Consider the following 21011-nt stretch of genomic DNA (forward strand, 5'->3'; position numbering starts at 1 on the left):
TGAGTTCATTTCCCAGCAACCACATGGTGGCTCATAACCATCTATAAAGACCTAGTGCCCTCTGGCTGGCAGGCACAATACTGTATTAAAAACAAAACAAAAACAAAGCAAAACAAAAAAAGACAAACAAAAAATCTTTAAGAAACCACTGTTCTTTTGTGTGCATATAATATGTACTTAGGGTGTGTGTGTGTATGTGTGTGTGTGTGTAGAGCAGTGCCTCTGTCTCCCATTTTGCTGCTACAGTGCTGGACTTACAGATACTATGCTGGCTTTATCTGTGCATACAAGTCAGGCCCTCATGTTTTCACAACATACACTTTACCCACAGAGCTGTCTCCTTAGCCCCAAAGCATTTTTAGTTAACATACAAAGTAATAGGTTTCACTGCTTCTCTCTCTCTCTCTCTCTCTCTCTCTCTCTCTCTCTCTCTCTCTCTCTCTCTCTCTCTCACACACACACACACACACACACACACACACACACACACACACATATCATTATATTTTGTTCTTACTTGTCCCCCCACTCTCACTCAATCCAACTTCCTCCTTTCCAACTACTAAATATGCAGCTAAGTATGAATGTGAGTATGATCCTTCTGCCTCTGCCTGGGACCACAGGAGAGGAACACTACCCAGCTTCCACTAGGTTTTTATTTCTTCAATTAAAATGTTATTTTATGAAATTCTTTCCCAATTATACTTGCCCTGTGTAAACTTGGATTCTGTTTCTTAACCATATTAAATATTTTATGGTCCGCATGTGATAATTTCTATGAAGAAGTGCCTTGAGGCCTAATTCTCGTCACTGTTGTTCTTGCTGGTTCTTGTTTGATGACCTTATTTTCTAGTGAGTTTTGTGATTTTTCTTTTTTAAACTATGAGTTGCTTACTTTCCTTAGAATTCTGTATGTGGGAGTTTTAAGTCTGGAATAAAAACCCCTTCCTCCAGAGAGAATCTGTGTTGTTTGTCTTAGGCATCTAAGAAAAGACTACCATCTTATAACTATTTTAGATATATTCTCAGCTTCAGATTTTTCTAAACATCCATTTTACATATGAGTGAAGCTTCAAGCTCAAGTATTAATACCAGTTTTCAAGAGAGTTATGAAATTTGAGAGAAGCAATGTATTACTCTACAAAAGAAGGAAGATAAGCACTTTTTTTTTCATCCTATATTGCAAGTGTAGCTCTTTTGGGACTAAATTTGTTTGTGAGAAAAGGAAGAGACCTCAGTTGAGTTTCCCATCTTCAATAGGGCATGAGACTATAAAGCTATGATAATAGACTCAGCAAATGTCTGTCAGTGCCCTCCGAGCTGAGGCCTTCTCAGGGCTGAGGCCTTCTCAGGGTCTCATTGCCCCAGACTTCTACCCTTGCTTCGTTTCTGGCTTGTGTATTTCATGGTTTCTGTCCAGCAAATTAAGTCAGTACTTTAAATTGTTTTCATTTGAAACACAGATCTAGGTAATAAGTCTGCCCTAAGGCCAGAAGATGAGGACCTATGTATGCAGTGCCTGCAAGCACAGGACAACAGTAAAGATATGCCAGGACACTAGGCTTAAAAGGCTAGAATGAATTATTCTAGTCTTGGACATCATCTAGATCCAACCCACCATGACAAATCCTGTTAATGATTCTTCATTTGAATCTCTGACTTCCTCCCCTCCACACTTCTTTAAAATGTTGATTCTTTTAAAAGCTACTTGCTTTTTATATAGGTATATAGAGTCCTTAATGTCTCTTTGGCAATGGAATCTTACAACTATAAAAAAGTTACTTTTTTTTTTTTGATTTTTTTTTTTATTAATTTATTCTTGTTACATCTCAATGTTTATCCCATCCCTTGTATCCTCCCATTCCTCCCCCCCCCCCATTTTCCCATTATTCCCCTCCCCTATGACTGTTCCTGAGGGGGATTACCTGCTGTCCTTCCTCTGAGTGCCACCAGGTCTCCCCCTCCAGGGGACATGGTCAAATGTGAGGCACCAGAGTACATGAGAAAGTCATATCACATTCTCCACTCAACTGTGGAGAATATTCTGACCATTGGCTAGATCTGGGAAGGGGTTTAAAGTTTACCTCCTGTATTGTCCTTGGCTGGTGCCTTAGTTTGAGTGGGACCCCTGGGCCCAAATCTGCCTATCATATTGTTCTACTTGTAGATTTCTAGGACCCTCTGTATCCTTTTATTTTGCTATTCTCCCATGCGTCTCTCATTTAGAGTCCCAATAGGATGCCTTCCCCTCTGTCCCAGTTTCCTGGTAAGTGAAGGCTTTCGTGGGACATGCCCCTTGGGCTAGTATGCAGATATAAGTGAGTATATACCATTTGATTCTTTCTGCTTCTGGGTTAACTCACTCATTATGATCATTTCTAGCTCAATCCATTTATCCACAAATTTCGGGAATTCCTTGTTTTTAATAGCTGAGTAGTATTCCATAGTGTATATGTACCACAGTTTCTTTATCCACTCTTCTACTGAGGGACACTTAGGCTGTTTCCATGTTCTGGCTATTATGAACAAGGCTGCTATGAACATGGTTGAGCAAATTTTCTTGTTGTGTGCTGGAGCATCTTCTGGGTATATTCCAAGGAGTGGAATAGCTGGGTCTTGAGGAAGCCCTATTCCCATTTTTCTGAGATAGCACCAGATAGATTTCCAAAGTGGCTGTACTAGTTTGCATTCCCACCAGCAATGAAGGAGTGTTCCTCTCTCCCCACATCCTCGCCAGCATGTGGTGTGGCTTGAATTTTTGATCTTAGCCATTCTGATGGGTGTAAGATGGAATCTCAATTCTATTTGGTGTTCTGTAGGCCTCTTGTATGTTTATAGTGCCTCACATTTGACCATGTCCCCTGGAGGGGGAGACCTGGTGGCACTCAGAGGAAGGACAGCAAGTAGCCAAGAAGAGACTTGATACCCTATGAGAATATATAGGGGGACGTAATCCCCCTCAGGAACAGTCATAGGGGAGGGGAATAATGGGAAAATGGGGGGGGGGGGAATGGGAGGATACAAGGGATGGGATAAACATTGAGATGTAACAAGAATAAATTAAAAAAAAAAAAAAAGATGGAATCTCAGAGTTGTTTTGATTTGCATTTCCCTGATGACTAAGGAGGCTGAGCATTTCTTTAAGTGTTTCTCAGCCATTTGATACTCCTCTGTTGAGAATTCTCTGTTTATAAATGGGACCTCATGAGGCTGAGAAGCTTCTGTAAGGCAGGAGACACTGTCAAGAGAACAAAGCGACAGCCTACAGACTGGGAAAAAATCTTCACTAACCCTACATCTGACAAAGAACTCAAGAAATTAAACACCACTTAACCGAATAACCCAATTGAGAAATGGGGCTTGGAACTAAACAGAAAAAAGTTACTTTTGTTTATGTGCTGTGCACACACAGTTGACTTTCAAAATTCTCTACTGCTCAGCACTCCAATTAAATAAACTACCCTAAGCCACAGGAACTCAAAAAGGAAAGATATAGGTACACACACACACACACACACACACACACTCTTTTTAAGAGTGGGCAGGATATGGTGGCAGATGCCTTTAATCCCAGCACTTGGGAGGTAGAGGCAGGCAGATCTCTGTGAGGTTGAAGCGAGCCTGGTCTACATAGTAAGCTCCAGGCCAGCCGGGGCTACACAGTGAGACTTTCAAGATCTGTCCTTCTCTGTTCCCCATCAGGTCCCCTCCATGCCCATCATGTTAACCAACTCCACCAACTCCTCACTGTTTTGTAAGGCTTTCCTGAAATTCCTAACTTGATTTACTTCCGATTTCCCTAAGTCCTCATGCATGCAGTATATATTTAAAATGATATTTTTAGATTTATTTATTATATTTTCCATGTATAAGTGCTTTTCCTGTATGCATGTAGATGTACCACCTGCATGTCTTATGCCTGTGGAGGCCAGAGGAGGGCATCAGGGAGAGTTATGTGTGGTCATGTGCCACCCTATGGGTGCTGGGAATTGAATCAAGTCCCCTAAAAGAGCAGCAAGTGCCCGAAACTGCTGAGCCATCCCTTTAGCCCCAGTATAAATTTCATCCAATCTGACTTAATTAGATACAATCCTTTATTATTTGAAGTCATGCTGTAAACAGTTTAACTAAATTTTGTCTTATTTTGAGATAGGGTTTCACTATGTATCTCTGTATGGCTTAGAATTCACATTCATGTCTCTGGCCCCAGAGTGCTGGGATTAAAGGTGTGTGCCTTTAGCCTGAAGCTAAGATTTGACTTAGGGCTGGCTCTGAAGTCTGCTTTTTCTAGTTAGATAAAACTGCCCTCGCTGTTCCATAACTACTCTGTATATGCATTAGGAGCCAGAACCTATCAAATCTGATGTAACAATGGGTCACAGAGAACTAGCTCATCCTAGGTTGTTAGAATAAAACAGAATCTTAAGTGGCACTGCAATTTATAAGCTTTACTCATTTAAGTAAATTTCCTAGGAATTCCTCTTAAAGGAACCAGGACTTGTTTTCTATGAAAGTCAACAAGCTCTTCTGAATATAATCACCCAGTCTTGGAATCTCTACTCAAACCACATAAGACCTGTCCTGGGTAAATGCAACACCTGAAACCACAAACCTAAAGGAACGACCATCCCAAAGCTAAGGAAAAGATATTTAAATATCTGGTTTGTAAGACTACTCTGATGTGAACAGAGAACCAGCAACCTAGAACAGACTGTATTATACCGAATTTACCCAATTCACGTTAGAGACAGTCCTATCTCTAGACTAGACTTTAGCTGTGCTTTGCTTTGGGTCTGCAATGCAGACTCACTTTCCTGAATTAAAGTGCTGTTGCTTTTCATTGTTTCTAAATACTATGTAAGAATTCACACTAAATTTTGAATTATGTTGAATAATTTGAACTTTTAATACAAAAATAAAGAACTTACATGCCCTATAGATTTTGAAAAATGGTTGCTTAGTTAATTCTAGGCCAGATAAAGATAGGCAGGCTGGGAAGCAATCTTTCTTATCTCGTTTGTAGCACAGTGTTTGTCTCTCTTACCTTTCCTGTCTCGTCCTTCATCAACACACACTGCAGACTTCCTAGGGCAATGCAGAAATCCAAACAAGAGAAGGAAGCACACTAAAGTAATGGAGGACAGGCTACAGGAGATGGACAGTGTCAGACATCATATGGAAGAAAAGAAGGAATTATCACAATTAGCCACTTTTGTTCAAGAGAAACCCAAACTGGTCATTTCAAAGGTAGAAGTCAGAAAAAAATTAAAAAGATCCTTCCCTTCTTTCTAGCAGGCTCTTTTCTGTCAGAACAGAGGGAGGCTGAAGCTAATTTGGAAAATTTGTCTTCGGAGACCAGATGTAACTTAACAGAACAAAGGGACAAAAGATAAATAAGATTCTCCAGTCTAAAAATGCTAACAAAGAGGTATAATTATAGACTTGAGAAAAGAAAAATAAATACTCAGAACTGTAATACAGAAACAGCCAGGAATTCCTGTTTCTCCTAGTATAGACTGTTAACAGGACCCTCACTGCTTAGACAGTAGTGTGACAATGACACTATGCATTACGTCTCCTAATCACATGGCTTTATACTTGGAAAGCAATACAAGTGTCACACTTCACGATGGGTTCTAGAAAATGGACACTCAAAGGAGGTCTGCGTATTTGCACAAGGCAAAATATCTCTATTTCCACTCTCTTATCTCGATACTAGGGGCACAATGCTGGAAACCCGCCCTGGGAGACTAGGGTTTCAGATCTGCGCATTTCCCAAATGCAAGGTGTTGAAGTGTGACGTGCTCACAGAAGCAGCTTCGTTTTGTTAGTTTACATTTCTTCTTGATACAGGCAGTTTGTGAAAAACGAACACCAAGATGGGTCCAGAGGCAGGAAAAGGGCAAAGAGGATACAGAACCCACAAAAAACAATTTCAGAATCTCTGTATAAGTAGTGGCTTTGTTATGAAAACAGTATAGGTAAAATCTATGAACAAGAGATTTCTTGAAAATCGATACTTAATTTCAACAAACCTCAAAGCCAAAACACTTTAGAGAAAATAAATGATGTTTTTATCAGGGCTAAATTTTCTAAGTTAGAACAGAATTTGTTTAAAAATGAATTAATTTTTAAAATTTAAGTGGTTTTTGTCAGTTCTGAGAACACTCGAATAGTCTATCCAAATTTGTTAAATAAGATACGTACCTCATATTCTTTTCTGCAAACTTTGGAAATATCATTCTTTGAAGATGCCTAAAAGCACACAGAAATCTTCATTAATTCACTATGGATGCTGTTTCTTCTGAACAGGGCAAAAAACACAAATCAGTATATATTATTATATATAACTGTTGGTATAATACTCATTATTTCACCAAGGAAAACCTTATACTCCAGTATTTAGATGTTCCTAAAATCAGCAAGTCTTCTGCAGTGCTTTAAAACAAACAGCGCCCCAGGACTTGCGCCCTATGCTGAGCGTCAGCCTAACTGTTATGGTTCCAATCTCACATAACAACGTGGTTCTTTTGTTATTTTGGAAACTAGATGACTTTGAAGAAAATGTAAATCAGAGGCCTTTTAAAAGCCAAGTTCCACTCTAGTAAATTTTCTTGTGAAGTCCTGCCAGGATACTTGCATTTTGCTTTTTCTTTAACCCTTCATATTCAATATCTTATACCAACTAAAATTTCCCCAGAAAAGTGGCACCTATAATGGAGAGGCAGCTGAAGAGGAATATGGTACTCCGGCAGGCAGTAACCACGCTGCTCTTCTGTGACCCTCTCAACATGTGTGCAGAGAAGGCACTAAGCCCTCTATTGTACAAAAGACTGATCTCAGAAAAACAGTGAAGTATGTGCTTCTGCGCAAAACAAATCTGCTGCCAAGTGGCTATTCTTCTACATGTCATGGGTCTCAGTTAGAGACATTGTTCCAGAGGCCAGGATCTCGTCCCTTGTTTCATTTCCTCCTATTCTGTCACCCAGTCCCCTGCAATTTATAACATACTAGCTGATAAAAATGAGGGCGATGGGGGTGGGACGGGACAAGGAGATGAATGAGCTGGCAGCTGCTTTAGGCCCCAGGGTTAGTTCAAGTCCTGTATAACTTTATCTCAACGTTTGAAGAACAGTAGCAACCTGGGTTGTGTGCTGCCCAAATGTTCAGGGCAGGCTGTAGCCCAGTGTGTGTGTAAAGGTGAAGGTGAGGCTGGGTGTGGTGGCTCACTCCTATAATCCCAGCACTCATGAGGCAGAGGCAGAAGAACTGTAAAATGGGACCCGCTTGATCTACATAGGAGTTACAGGCAGCCAGGGCTACACAAGGACCCTTTCACAAAAACACAAACATAAATTCAATGACTGAGGTGAAGGTGACATTGACATCTCACATATCCCAGAGAAAGTTCTCTAGAGCAAGCTTCAGGCTGTTCTCAGGTTAGTTTAAGTGACCACATAAACAGCTAGCTTCCCAGTTGGATCTATAGCCACCACTTGGAACAGAGGCCCAGGAAGCTAATATTACCAAGCGGAGGAGCCACTAAAAAACATGCACTAAAGAACTCGGGGCCTGTTGATTGAAGCAGAGATGCACTTAATCAAAGAGAAGCCTGGCTTACAAGAGTCGCATGCACCTCAGAGCAGAGAAAGGATAGGAGCACACACTCAGTAAAGCCACAGTGAAAAAGAGAAGGAAGATGAACACAAAATAAACAAACCGCATCATTGCTCTCATCCAGCAACACCCTGAAATTACATGACCATTTGGAGTGGCCGAGCCACTCCATGTCCTGTGCAAAGGACAAAATGCCTTGATCCCAATATATTCTCTGTGTGTGGCAAAAAGATGGAAGGAAGAAAACAGGGGCTGGAGAGATGATTTAATGGCTAAGAACACTGGTGCTCTACCAGAGGACCCAGGCACCAGGTACACATGTGGTACATAGACATAAATACAGGCAAAACACCCACACACATAAAATAAATAAAGAAACAAATAAACCTAAGAAAAGAAAGAAAAAGAGCCAGAGAAGATTGAGGCCCTCACATACAGCGGCAGCAATCAAGAAGCAAGCCTAATGCTGAATGCGCAGTTTCTCTGGTCATCTCTCTACCGCTATGAAGCAGACAGGTCTCAGAAACCACACAGCTAAAACTCAAAAACCTAACCTAAAAGCTTGATTGTCAGGTGTTACCTGCTTGCATGCCTGTCGACACTCCAAGCCAATAGCCAGTTCACAGCAGCCTAAGCCAACCCAGCCATCGGACTTCTTAAACACACCTGAAAGACAAAATGTTCAAAATTTTTGGTCATAAGTATCAATGAAGACAAGTAATATAAAAAGAATGGATATTATTACATGTCACTATATGTTCATGAGAAAACTAGTTCCGACAGCAAGGCCTCAAACGATCATGAACTCCTCTGGCCCAGGGTCCAGAATTTAGGCTTTATTGCAATGGAAGTAGAAATCTCCTGAGGTGTTCTTTCAGATGATGAGAAAGACACATGTAATGCAGTTAGACATTAATCATAAATTAATTATAATATTCTATCCTAAGAGTGTGGTAACAAAGACTTGAACTAGGAATAGAAAACACAGATATAAGATCTTGCAAAGGTCATGTCACTGGATCTAGGAAGAAAGAGCAATCAAAGGTAATTTGCAGCTTTTTGTCCTGGTATCTTTCTGCTAATGCTGCTTTTGTACTTCAGATGTAATCTGAACACAGAGATCTAGGCAGTGATGTCTACCAGTCACAAACAGCAAGCATCCTTCCTAGAGGTGACTAGTAACAACCTAGCTGGCCAGTGTGGGAGAGGCAGGAAGAGTTCTGCAGAGTAGAAAAAGTATAGAAGAGGAGGCAGATGAGAGTGTAAGGTTACAGCCAGCGTGAAATTACAGGGAGGTAACAGCTGATAAGATCACTGGCAACAGGAACATCAAAGAGTAGGAAGACCCAAAGGTCCAGGGGTCAGGAGGTGCTGGGGATCTCTCAGAGACTGCTTTCAGGAGAATGGCAGAAGTGGAGGTAAGAGCTGCAGTTAGGGCTAAGCATGAGAGCTCATGTCTTTAATGCCAGCACCAGGGATGCAGAGGAAGTTGGGTCTCTATGAGTCTGAAGCAGGCCTGTTTGTTCTACCTGGAGAGTTCCAGGCCAGGCCAGCCAAAGTCACTGCCATTAAAAAAAAAAGTTACATAGGACTGACAGGATGAGATTAAACTATACATTTGGAAATGCGGGTGTTAAAGGCAAAGAGAGGAGAAAATTTCTGAATACTGAGGGGCTGGTGGGATGGCTCTGCATGTAAAACTGCTTCCATGCACTCCTGACAATGTCTGGAACTCCGGTAAAAAGATGGATGAAGCAGGTAGTGCACACCACACTCCTGGCACGCCTATGGCAGGACAGGAGGCTGAAGCTCACAGGCCAGTAAGCAGCAAAGCAGAAGCAGGAGACCCAGCTCAAAAGGCAGGAGGAGAGTACCAACTCCTGGAAAGTTGCACACGCATGAGCATGTGAGCACATGTGCTCACACATGCACTCATACAATGCAACAACAAATCATATGATGCAGATTTTACATTCTTAAAATAAGTTTGCTTACCTGGCAAAGATGAATTCATGCAACTCCAAATTTCAACCTGAAATTGTAATGACCAAAATGTTTTTATGCAAATAACTAGCTTCTACACATGATAATTTCTACAGAAATTTTGCACAATTGGGTTATGGCTGGGATCACATAGTCAATGTCCCAGGGCTAAATTCATATTAAAAAATAATAAAATCTGGGTAGGTGTGATACTTTAGTGGGTAAAGGGTGATACTGCCAATTCCTGGGCCCCATAGACCCGCATGGTGGAAGGGAGAAGCGCCTGCACACACTGAGCTCTACTCACAATGCACTAGCCATGGTGCACACACGTACACATGCATGCACACACACAAAGTATAAGAAGCCATTTTAAGACGGGAATGAGAACTACTGCATATTGTTTTCTTGTTTTCCCACTTAAAAGTGCTGAGAATAAACCAGGTCACTCAGGTTATTTGTTGGTTACCTTTTCCAGGGTCTGGAGAGATGGCACAGCAGTTCTAGAGGACCTAGGTTCAATTCCCAGCACCCACATGGCAGCTCACAACTGTCTGTAACTCTAGCTCCAGGGGATATGCACATGCATGCAGGCAAACTACCCATACATAAAATAAAAGAAAGAGTTACCTTTTCCAAGCACACAGAAAGTGTCTGCTGAGCAACTTAAGGAAAAGAAGTCAGAACTGTTTGACCATCATCGGCCTCGTCCCCTTTCCATATAACAGAGGCCACTCTATCTACGGTTCCTCATGAACACGTGCTCGGGCTCTCTTGGCCTGGCCCCGACACACTCCAAACAATGAAAACAGCCCAGACTCTGGCGACATGTCAAACTTCCTGATTCAGACTTCAAGCAGTGTATCAATAAAAGTGTGCCAGAAAATAGAGTTAGAAATAAACCACACACTCTCCCTTATCTCACATTCAATCTTCCAAATCCAAATAAATGTAAGATTTAGTTATTATAGTTTTCATAAAATTAGTCAAATCAACGATAAAATTCTAAATTCTAGATGAAATACTAGAGTGAAATTTAAAGACAGAATACATTTATATTTAAGATTGTTTGTATACCTAGGCCCTAAAATAGAAGATAAAAGGTGAAAGACACTAATCTATTTAGAAATGTGTAAGATTTTTTTTTAAATTATGTTTAAATTTTTATTCTGATCACACATTCCAGCCACAGTGAAGAAGTTTGATAAATCTAAAAGTAACTCATCAGAGCAGCTCGTGTGTGCAAAGCTTCCTTGGCGACAAGACTCACCATCGTCTCTGGGCAATAATCTGGGGCTCTCTGCAGCAGGTGTTTCAATCGGGATTCGCTTTTTGAGGAGAAAATCTGTTTGAAAGAAAGAAAAGAAAAGCCAAAACCTTTTAGTTTTTTTTTTTTTTTAAGAAAGAAGGATAAAAGTATTGTCCTCTAGCTGTATCAGCTACCTAGCATGCTTGTCTTTTATAAAGAGACTGTTGGAGGCTCTAGATGGAGATTTGTCACACTTGGTCTCACTCCCAGCTCTGGCTGCTGTGGGCTCAGGACCCTCCTGCTTCAGCCTCCACAGTGCCAGCATAGCATGGGAAGCTTCTGAGGTACCATTTCTTCTAACATTATTTAGGAAACAAACAAACAAAAAAGCAGTCTAATCACTCCACGTTGGGAATCTTCTCTATTAACCAGAAGTGGAGGAAAATAAGCCAACAACCTATTGGGGGAGGGAATAAAAGACCAAGAGAGGAAGAAAGAGAAAAGGAAGAAAAGATGACTATTTTAGCTGTTCTACAAGTTGTTTTTAATCAACTGGTGGTAATTTCAAAATAAACCATGTTTACTTTACCCTTGCTATTAGTGTGGTGAAATTTGTTACGCACCGTGGTGTAAGCTTAAAGAAAACGCCATGGAACAGAGACAGAGCCATCTCTGAATGCACATGCTGAAGAGCTTGCAAGGTTTGCTTTCATGTTAAGGGAGTAAATGACCCGCCCCACACAGCAATTTCACTAGCACAATTATAGTTTGGTATCTCAGTGAAATATAAATCTTTATGTCACTGAGAGACCTTCCCAGTTACCTGCAAAGTTAAGGCTGTACAATGCATGGATGGTAAGGACAATGAAAAGGATTCATTTCCAGTTAACTGTACTCAGTAGCCACCTGTTTCCATAACCTGCAACTATAATTAGAAAGTAACAGGACCTAGAATATCACCATTTTGCACTATCTAGTGAATCAGTGCATTGAGGCGATTGTCAGCAGTGACTGACATCATAAAGAGAGACAGCTACACCTAGTATCATTCATGGAGAAGACATGCCAAACAAAACAACCAAAAACGTCTTCCAGTCTGATAAACTGTCTGGCCTAACGTCATTAGGGAGATGTAAAGCAAACCTGGCTGTTCAATTTAAATATAAATAAAATAAAATTAAATAAATAGCAGAGTATGGGGCACTATCTGTAATTCCAACACACACACACACACACACACACACACACACACACACACACACACACACACACGGAAAATTACATAGGATATGGTGGTTTAGGCCTGTAACCCTAGCCCATGCGAAGAGAAAGGAGGCCAAACCTGGTGCATAGTGAGCTTGAGTAAAAAATTTAGCAAAATAAAAACTTGAGTTCCAGGCTCCTTAGTCACATTTTAGGTTTGTGAGGGTTAAATCTTGTTTCCAACTTGACTACATTTGGAAGTAACCACAACCCTAGCATCTGGAAGCACCTGTGGGAGATTTTCTAGGTTGCATTTTTTGAGGTGGGAGACCCATTGTAAACCAGGGTCTTTGCAGTCAGAAGATCTGGGCCTAAGTCTGGGCCACACCTTCTGGCGACACCCCACATGAAAGGGCACAGAAGAGTGTAGCAGTGCTTCCTGTCTGCTGCCCTCACGCTCACTAGAAGTTCATCTCTCCTAGCCGGTCCTGACTGTGTTAGAACTCACTTCTCCGGGACTCCAGTGTAACTCAACACTGGCAGACTCTCCGACTCCCCTGGGACTCCCATACCAGACTGCTGAGACTGCCAACTACTGGATCCTTATTCACACCACAGCCTGTAAGGCTGAGACACACACGCACACACACACACAAACACACACACACACACACAGTGAGCACCCCCTTCATGTGTGTCTCTGTACGTGTATTCATCCTTTCAGTTCTGTTCCCCAGAGAACCCTGATAAAGCACGGTATTAACTAGATAGTTCTGCTTTAAATCAAACTACTGACTACTAAGACACACAGACAGAAGATATTAAATAATACTGGAGAGATTTGAAAAACAAAGTTTAAACTATGGGAAGCTCAACAGGATAAATGACTGAATTTGTTCATCAAAGCAATTCCAAGAAAGTTATATATCAGCTAAGTGTGGTGGCTCATCCCTGTAATCCCAGCAGTAGGGAGGCTGAGGCAGGATGGCTATGGGGATTTGAGGCCAGCCTGGGCTACATAGTAAGTTCTAGGCCAGCCTGGGCTACAGAGTGAAACCTGTTTTTTTGTTTTTTTTTTTTTTTTTTAAGATTTATTTATTATGTATACAGTGTTCTGTCTGCATGTATGGCTGCAAGCCCAAAGAGGGTGCCAGATCTTACTATAGATGGTTATAGGCTACCATGTACTTGCTGGGAATTGAACTCAGGACAAGAACCCAAGGTTTTGAGCATGCTAGGTAAGCATTTTACATCCCAAGCCCATGCTAGAATATAGGACCAAGTAATCTCACTGTTCCTCATGAGTCTTAAAATGATGTGTGTGTGCTGAGAGAGTTACAGCAAATGAGAAGTTTAATAATTGGTAGACCTGTTGGACATTATGGACTAGCAGTCTTAAAGTTTTAGCAGTTTGAATTTCTCTGGTTGAGTGTACAAGTTCTACTGAAGCAATCCCTCTCTGTAAGATCCTAGCTTCTTCATGTATTGTATTCGGCAGTCAAGTCTCGTCAGTTAATTTTATCTGGAATCATGTTTTTTAGTCTTTCTTTGAATTACAATAGTAGGATTTTCTTTAAATAGTGGAATTTTTAATATGACTGATAAGTCTGAAAAGTACAGGCTATTGTTTCAAGGGAAAGCCCTCAATCTAGGTTGACCTGAGTGTTTCCTATATTTTTCAGGTTATGATTATGTGTCCCTTTTCAGTGCTTTACATCAGTTAACATATTATTTGTGGTGTATACTATGTGTAAGCTGTTATACAACAGACTTTTGCAAAAACAAATTAATAGACTCCTTATCTGATTGTGTTCACAACTATTACCAAGCTTACCTGCTCACACACATCACGGCACATTTGGTTATCCTTTGAATGATTACAGCACACAGCGCCTGGGGAGAAAGGAAACGGATGTCTCAGGTTTACGTGTCAGGATTATACAATGTGGCTGGCTGCTCAATAGATGCTCTCTGTTGTTTTCTGTTTTTGAGACAGGCCCCCCTAATATATTGCACAAACTGGGCCCCACACTCCTCATCCTCCCAACTCAGCCTCAAAGTGCTGGTGTCAGAGGCTGGCCCTATGGTATGTACTGCCACATCTGGCTGCCATTTCTCATTTTAACTCAACGATCAGTGAGTATCTATTACAACTCAGGTGCTAGGCTTGGAGACATGGTCCTTACCCAAAAGCAACTAATAGGAAAGTCTGTCATATAGCAAAAGTGATATAACATAAAAAGTCACTATTTAGTGTGTACTTTCTATATTTTCTACTAAGATTGTTTTTATATATTATAATTTTCAGTCCGTGAGATTACTCTATGGAGCCAGATGTGGCTCACACCTTTAATTCCAGCACTAAGGGAGGCTGAGGGAGGCAGATCTCTGTTAATTCCCTGAGGCCAGCCTAGGAGTCTACAAAGTGAGTCCAGGACACCCAAGGCTACACAGAGCCCCCGCCCCCCGAATTACTCTATGGACAACATTTTATTAACTGTAACACAAAGCTAACTTGTTTTTAAAGTAGTGAACTTTGTTTAGGACTTGTTGGACTTGAGGTTCCTAAAGGGTATTCAGATGGAAACTCTGGTAAAGTCCAAAGTCAAAGCTTGGAGTACAGCCAAGAGCCTGAAGCCCCAAATGCCAAGTCATGAATATAAAGGGTAGCGATGTGGAGCTATCTAGGGAGAGTTTCTCCTGAAAAGTAAGTACAGCACCAGGTCCTAATGAACAGCAACATCTGAGATGTGTATAGGACCCTGAAGTGTGGCTCAAATACAGCAGGAGAGTCAACCACTAAGTGACATACCTGACAAGCAGTGTCAGGTACCCACAGAGATAGAAGACAGACAGAAGGCTGAAAAAGAAAATGAATTTGTTTAATCCCAGCAGTCAGGGAGACAGAGGCAGATGGATGCTGCACTTATTTTAGCAGTATGGCATAATAATGTTTTTTTATAAGGCCTAAAATTATTATTATGGTAGTATTTTCTAACCCACTAGCAATCAATCAAGACACAGACATCTGTTATATTTTAAAATAGCCTTGGTTAACCTGGGGCAGGGCAGATCTTAATCCCCTAAACTACCTTCCATATTGGGACAGAAATACCATATCCTGCCCCAATCCCATGCCACTCCCTTCTAATACTTTCTATCAAGATACCTCCCGTCCATAATACTTGCTAATTATCATCATCTGGGCCAAATCTCCATTCTCACCAGCTAAGTGCTTCTTCCTACACCTAAGCCATGGGGCTGCCTTCCTCCTCCTTCTTCCTGTGGTCCCCTTCCAGAAAGCCCAGAACCTTAGACACGCCTCTCACTTTTGCCCTGCCTAGGTGTGTTAGCTTTTTATTGGCCAAATAGAAATAAATTTTTAGGCAAGGTTACATAGCAGTCTTGGGGGCACAAAGACTGCAATCAGTAATTAGGATCAAAATACATCAGACCAACCTCCAATAGGTGGATCTCTGTGAAGGCAGCCCAGTCTACAAAGCGAGTCCAGGACAGCCAAGGCTACACAGAGAAACCCTGTCTTGAAAAACCAAAAAAAAAAAAAAAAAGAAGAAGAAGAAGAAGAAAATGAATTTGCTTAGAAAGTCAGCTGCCAGCTGGGTGTGGTAGTTCATATCTGTGATCTTTGCATATGGGATGAAAAAGCCGGAAGATTAGGAGTTCAAGGCCAGTCTGCGCTGCATGAGACCCTGTCTAAGAAAAAGGAAAAAAGGTCACATACTGAACATCTCTGATAATTTCCTTTTCGTTATTTGTTTGCTTGTTTGTTTACTTTGTATGTGTTAAGTGAAGAACAGTAGTCAACACATGGGAAGAACACTAAGAGAAGAACTGTGCACACAAGTTCCCTAAAAAAGCCACTTTTAGTTGAACATTCTACAGACCGATTAGGACTTCCCGTAAACCCAATGATCCTGGGCTATCTTTAGTCCCCTAAGAGCCATTTATTAACCACTTCTGTGCCAGACATGACATCCTTTTGACTATCAGGTAAAATCTCTGGAATGTATCAACTTAGCAGATCACTAACCAGCTTCCACTAACCCCCAAATTAAGAGTGCAACCAGACAGCACCTGAAGCCTACAGCAGAAATCTCCCCACTTTGCTACAACCCACCAGCCTGATGTCCTGATTTATTACTTTCTTCTGTTGTCCGACTACAGAAGTTTTCCCACAGTGGACCATGTCATCCAGGGTAACCAGAATCCATGTTCCTGGGCCATGGTCACTCATATTTAGCTCAGAATAAACGATTTCTTATCCCCTTTAGAGCAAGAGCATGTTCTGCCTGCTAGAACAGTGATCAAGAAACCAACTAAGTAAAAATATTTCAAGAAGGCAGCATGTGTTAGAAGCTGCTATCACCTGATGTGGAATTCACATTGGCCACAATATTTAGGAATCTAAAAGATACTGTTATCAGTGTGGACCAGTGAAGGCAAAGCCTACCTCTCAAAGGTACACACATCCTCTTCTCTTCTCAGTTCAAGAAGACACACACACACACACACACACATACACACACAAAAGATACTGTTATCAGTGTGGACCAGTGAAGGCAAAGCCTACCTCTCAAAGGTACACACATCCTCTTCTCAGTTCAAGAAGACACACACACACACACACACACACACACACACACACACACACACACACACACACACCCTCTTCCCAGGATTAGGTTGTACAATGAGGACTCTGGGTGGCTTTTGTTCTAGCTCTGGAGAGGGAAGACTGTAGGCCCTTGGAATTTCCTCAATAGTAGGAGTGCCTTTGTTATGGTATGAAGCAAGTCAACTGGATGCTTCAGGATGGGGACTGGGCAGGCCTGAAAGACTAGCACTGTAGCCAGAGGGTTGGGGATTTGAGTGCTGTGTCAACTTGTCCTCTCAACCTTTAGTGGTGGGAGAGGAGTGGGTAGTGAGTTCAACCATTTGACCCATAATTCAGCTAATCCTAGACAAGAAGCTCAGTTAAGCTTCCCTGGCTGGTGACCACACTGATGTGCTGGGGAGGTGTTATATATGTAAACGTGCACTGATTCTGCAGGGTCTGGTGGCACATGCCTTTAAACCTAACAGAGGTGTCTGAACACAAGGCCAGCCTGGCCTACATAGCGAGTGAGCTCTAGCCAGCCAGAGCTACACAGTGAGACCCTGTTTCAAAACTAAGCTGCGAGCGTGCGTGCATGCACATGCACATGCACGCGCGCGCGCGCACGCACGCACACACACGCGCACACACACACACACACACACACACACACACACACACACACACACACGGGGGGGTGGGGTGGGGGTGGGGGTTGATTGATTCCTTGAGAAGGAACAGGGTGCTCTGTACTTCCTCCCAGACCTGGCCCTGACAGTCTTTATTTGGCTGGTCCTCCTGGCTCCTATCCTTTATATAAGACAGCAGTTGTATACTGAGCATGTACTCTATCTTGGAGCTACTCTACAAAGAGTAATTTGAAGTATATTGCTGATCTGAGCTCTGAATTGTTCTCGTGAGCTACTGAACCTGATCACAGGAATGTTGGATCTGAACCCAGTTCTAAAGTATGTGAGTGTAGCTGGAGAGATAGCTCTGTGGTTAAAAGGGCTTGCTACTTTTCCAGAGGACGGGGGTTCAATTTTAGCACCAATATCAGGCAGCTCAATATTGCCTTTAACTCTAGCCCCAGGGGATCCAACACCCTCTTTTGGCCTCTACAGGTACCTACACATACATGGCATACACTCAATAAAAAATAAAATAAAAAATAAAAAAAGACTTTAACCTGGTGAGACAGGAGCTAGCTTCCTTAGCAAGGGAGAGATCAGGTGATCAGAAGCTAGTCACACTGCACATGACCCCTTCCTTGAGTAAGAAACTGGCTGGGCCTGTGGATTCCTTAATGGCATAGTCCACATGTCCTCAAAAGCGACCAATTCCAATAGAAATGGCCTCATTCTCTACCCAATCCCTACTATAGAATCCATGAAAGATCACTGGGCAGGGCAGCACACCAGCGCTCCCCCAGCAAGGACCTGCTCACACCTAGGAGTTTTTTCCTATGGTTTTTTAGTAAAGCTGTTTGCTCTGGTTGATTCTTGTCAATGTTTCTTACTCTTAGGCATGAGACAACATACTCAAAAGCTACCAGCTAGGAGGACTTCAGCGACTGACTATCCAGTGTCTTCAATTCCCTGGTTAAGGTCACCATGAGCTAAGAAAGGCTCCACTGTACTCAAAGAACTTGAAGTAAGGTTGGCATAGGTAGAAAGCAGTCTTGGTAAGGCCACACCCTTTAGCTGGCAGGGTCTGAGCAGACTCTGGGTGGTTATGGCAGAACTGGATTGTAGTATTCCCAACTGGAGGTCAAGCAGAAAGAACACAGTGAACTGAGGTGGTTGATGGGATGGGGGTGTGGGCTCAAGAGGGGGTACTGTGCTGAGAGACAGGAACACTATAGTGCACAAAGGGTTGTATTCTTTAACTTCAGGTAAACTGCAGTCATGTGGTAGCATAACTAGAGTTATAGGGATAGCCAGTCTGGCTCTGGCAGCCCCTATCTTAACACACCAATTAAAGAGATGAGTAATAGTGAAAGGCAGAGAGCTAATAAATGTGCTTGAAGAGAAACAAAGAGGTATAGTGGCCCCAAGCTTGTCTTTAGGGTACTGATAGGAACTGTGGGTTTAAATGAGAAGGGATTGAAGCAGTGGGCAAGAGTAACTAAGCAGTCCTGGCTACGGTGTGGTCTGGCTGACCTTTGTCTCGGTTTTCACAAACAGGGTCCTAAAAACTTGTTCAAGCTGTCATAAGCTGGAGGGACCAAGCTGGTTCCTACACAGTGACTCCTTCTGCTCCAGAAGGAGAGGACACGTGGGGTGTCCTGGGAGGTTTGGTTGTTCCTAAGGGTTAGGACAGTGCTTATCTCTGTGACTTCAGCCTCGAAGGGAGTGAGACGGATCAGGGAGACAGATGCCCCTTCGGTGATTAATATGCCCACAGTCAAGCAGAAGTCTGAGCCAAAGTAAAAGAGTCAGACACAAGATGAAGAGTGAGATGCCAGGCCTTGTCCTGCCTTAGGTTCCCTGTGGGTGAAGAGTTCAATGCCTTCTATGAAATGCAGTTTCTAAGTGTCTGTTGTCTAGGATAAACTCCTAGCCAGGATTCTTAAAGGCAGTGCCAGATGAAGAGGGAGGGGCCAGCATCCACCTTCTGTGTGAAACAGGGTGGGTATGATAACAGGACTGCGCTGTGTCTTCTTGTGGGCTTGAACTGAAGCTGTCAAGGTCTGCACTGGTCCCTTAAGGATTGAGAAAAGAGACAAATATAGACAAGGTCTGTAAGCTTGTGCTCAAATAGGCTTCTTTGTAGAATTTCTCTCTGTGTGTGTGTGTATGTGTGTGTATGCATGTGGACATGGTGTAATGTTTGTTTGTGGAGACCTAAGGCTGATGTCAGAATCATCACAATTGCTCTTCCATTCTATTTATTGAGGCAAGGTCTTTTGAGAAGCCCCAAGTTTGCTGATATGATTAGTCTTGCTAGCCAGCTTGCTCTGAGGATCTCCTGCCTCCACTCACTGAAGCTGGGATTGGCAAACCTGTTCCGTGGGTGTTAGGGATCTGAACTCCCATCCTCATGCTTGTGTGGCAAAGCGCTTTGATCACTCATCCATCTCCCAGCAACCAAACGGCTTTCTTTCCTTTTTTTGTTTTTTGTTTTTTGTTTTTTTTTCAAGACAGGGTTTCTCTGTGTAGCCTTGGCTGTCCTGGACTCACTTTGTAGACCAAGCTGGCCTCAAACTCACATAGATCCACCTGCCTCTGCCTCCCGAGTGCTGGGATTAAAGGTGTGCACCACCACCTCCCGGTTACCCTTCTCTTTTTTGTAGTCAATTAAAACTTACAGTTTAGGCGTGCGTGCATGCGTGCGTGCATGCGTGCGGCTACACATCACAGTACCTGTGTAGAGAGGGCAATCTGAGGAGTGGGGGTGGCTTCTCTCCTTCTACCACTTGGGCCCTGGGGATTGAACTCAAATCTTCAGATTTAGCAGCCAGTACCATTTACATATTGAGCCTTCTCAACAACCCCAAGCAGCTAGCTTTTTACTGCAGGACTGCAGGAAGCCATTTAAACATTAATGTGCTTGTTAATTTGCTAATGAGGGACTTACTATGGAGATGTCCCAAGCACACAGAACACTTTCTTCATGACAAGTGTTAACATCTCAGAATGCCAGTTTGAGAAATACCAAATTAGAGGAAAGGAAAAAGGATGCCAAACAACACTATGGTCACAGAGGAACTCAGGAATCTATAAAACCAGCAGGAACACACTGGGATACCCAGCTGAAACATATAACTATTCTTGCCTATAAAAGGCATAGCTAAATTGACGGAGGACATCTAGGACTGCAAAGTCAGAGACAAGGAGATAAAAATATATTTTAGACAATGGCTTAAATATATGTAAACCTAGATATGTGTGCACAAACAGCAATATCTACAATATAATTCGCCAGTCAAATAAAATCTATAGTTCTTGTACACAAATGAAATAAACACTGGTTTTTACATTGAAAATAGGATTAGTAGTGGAGGGGGAAAGAATGAGTAAAAAAGTGAATAAGAAAGAGATTTTCTTAAAAAGACAGTACTGCAGTTTCTTCTGTGCTGTTTCTGTGAGTTCTCAGTGTCTGACTTAGAGATTCTTTTCAGCCTGATGGTATGGCACAGAGCTGCAATCCCAGCATGCTGTGCCCTGACTCTAAGGGTGAAAGTGCCCTGTGTAGCCCTCTGACTGAGGGACTGCTCAAGCATTCCTGCAAAGGCACTGTGTCTGCAGCCCCCCTGGAGGGGAGGAAGGCCCTTGATTGACCTGATGTGCTCTAGAACCTGGTACTTTCTTCTACCTTCTTAACACGAAGGTCATGTGAGGG

At 42.3% G+C, this 21011-nt stretch overlaps 1 protein-coding gene across 3 annotated transcripts in view; it reads right to left on the reverse strand.

Moving 5' to 3' along the window:
- Reck (reversion inducing cysteine rich protein with kazal motifs) overlaps nt 1–21011 on the reverse strand; it is a 69094-nt gene that overhangs the window by 38513 nt on the left and 9570 nt on the right. Inside the window, exons 2-7 of one of the 3 annotated variants that reach the window (XM_051157055.1) lie at nt 14865–14912; nt 13887–13945; nt 10871–10945; nt 9613–9649; nt 8198–8283; nt 6208–6255 (exon numbers count right to left, since the gene is read on the reverse strand). In XM_051157055.1, the coding sequence (XP_051013012.1) occupies nt 6208–6255; nt 8198–8283; nt 9613–9649; nt 10871–10945; nt 13887–13910 (270 nt within the window). In that variant the 5' untranslated portion in view covers nt 13911–13945; nt 14865–14912. The remainder of the gene's footprint in view (nt 1–6207; nt 6256–8197; nt 8284–9612; nt 9650–10870; nt 10946–13886; nt 13946–14864; nt 14913–21011) is intronic. The other 2 variants (XM_051157069.1, XM_051157061.1) reach the window with 2 other exon arrangements.

Source organism: Acomys russatus, chromosome 2, assembly GCF_903995435.1.
Source record: "Acomys russatus chromosome 2, mAcoRus1.1, whole genome shotgun sequence".
In the NCBI taxonomy this organism is placed as follows: Eukaryota; Metazoa; Chordata; class Mammalia; order Rodentia; family Muridae; genus Acomys; species Acomys russatus.